At 42.5% G+C, this 941-nt stretch overlaps 1 protein-coding gene across 1 annotated transcript in view; it reads right to left on the bottom strand.

The window, feature by feature from the left end:
- Positions 1-303: 303 nt before the first annotated feature.
- Positions 304-941, bottom strand: part of LOC119593319 — a gene marked incomplete in the record, with an annotated part of 2,364 nt that continues 1,726 nt past the window's right edge. The window contains 1 exon segment of the mRNA XM_037942246.1: positions 304-941. Coding sequence (XP_037798174.1) covers positions 883-941 — 59 coding nt within the window.

Below are 941 nucleotides of genomic sequence, written 5' to 3'. Positions count from 1 at the left end.
TGAGCCCAAATGCATTGCTCAGTCATCAGAAATCACAGTCAAAGGTCACGAAAAAAGGTCAAGTATGTTACTGACCTGCTGAAAGAGAGTTTTAGGTCATGTCCGGTACGGATTATTATTCTGTCTGGGTCAAATTTGTCAAGTTCTGCAGTTGTAGTTATTGTCGTTATTTGTCGGGGCATTGTCACATGGTGCGAGATGTGGAGGTCTATAGTCAGTCAAAGTAGTTATATAGTCGTCTTTTGTAGTTTTGAAGTCGTGAGTGGAAGTCAAGTGTAAAAGTCACAGCGTCTGGTTTCAGTCAAGAAGTGAAACAACAGTTACAATAACGGTCTTTCAGTATTTCCGTTTGCGTAACTTTTTTCAGTAAGTCGCACAGGTTATCGTGCATCGAGTCTTGTGTTGTAATCTAGTCACTAATGAGTCTTTGAGTCAGCCAGAGTACCTTAAGTCAATATTTCAGTCGCCGTCAGTCATCTGGAAAGTCACCCTTTTTCACCTGGGAAGCCACCTATCGGTCACCTAAGTAGGTCAACCATCCTAGAGAGTCATTCATTAGTCAAGGTAGAGTCACCCGTTAGTCATTTAAAGTCACCTGAGAAGAGTCAGTCACTGGTTACCTGAGAAGTCACTCATTAAATCAGTCAAGTCAAAGCTTCAGATCATCTCACGCATCTAGGCCAACCTAGCGAAACTCACGTCAGAAACTCATCTCATTCAATCCTCAACGAAATACCATTCAATCTATCATCAATATCCAACAGCAAAGTCAATCCACGAAGAGAATACAACCTTTTCCCCCCTGAATTACATCAAACGAAGACATAATTTTTGGGTAGGCCTATCATCCCCTCCCGGTATGTTTCCATCGTTGATACCATCTTACTGGTACTTGGTATGGGCGTCTTCCATAGAGCGGTGGACGTTGTAGGCTGATTCCT

Source organism: Penaeus monodon, chromosome 32, assembly GCF_015228065.2.
Source record: "Penaeus monodon isolate SGIC_2016 chromosome 32, NSTDA_Pmon_1, whole genome shotgun sequence".
Classification (NCBI taxonomy): Eukaryota; Metazoa; Arthropoda; class Malacostraca; order Decapoda; family Penaeidae; genus Penaeus; species Penaeus monodon.
Note: the sequence above shows the minus strand (reverse complement) of the source record. Positions and strands in the feature narration are given on the sequence as shown.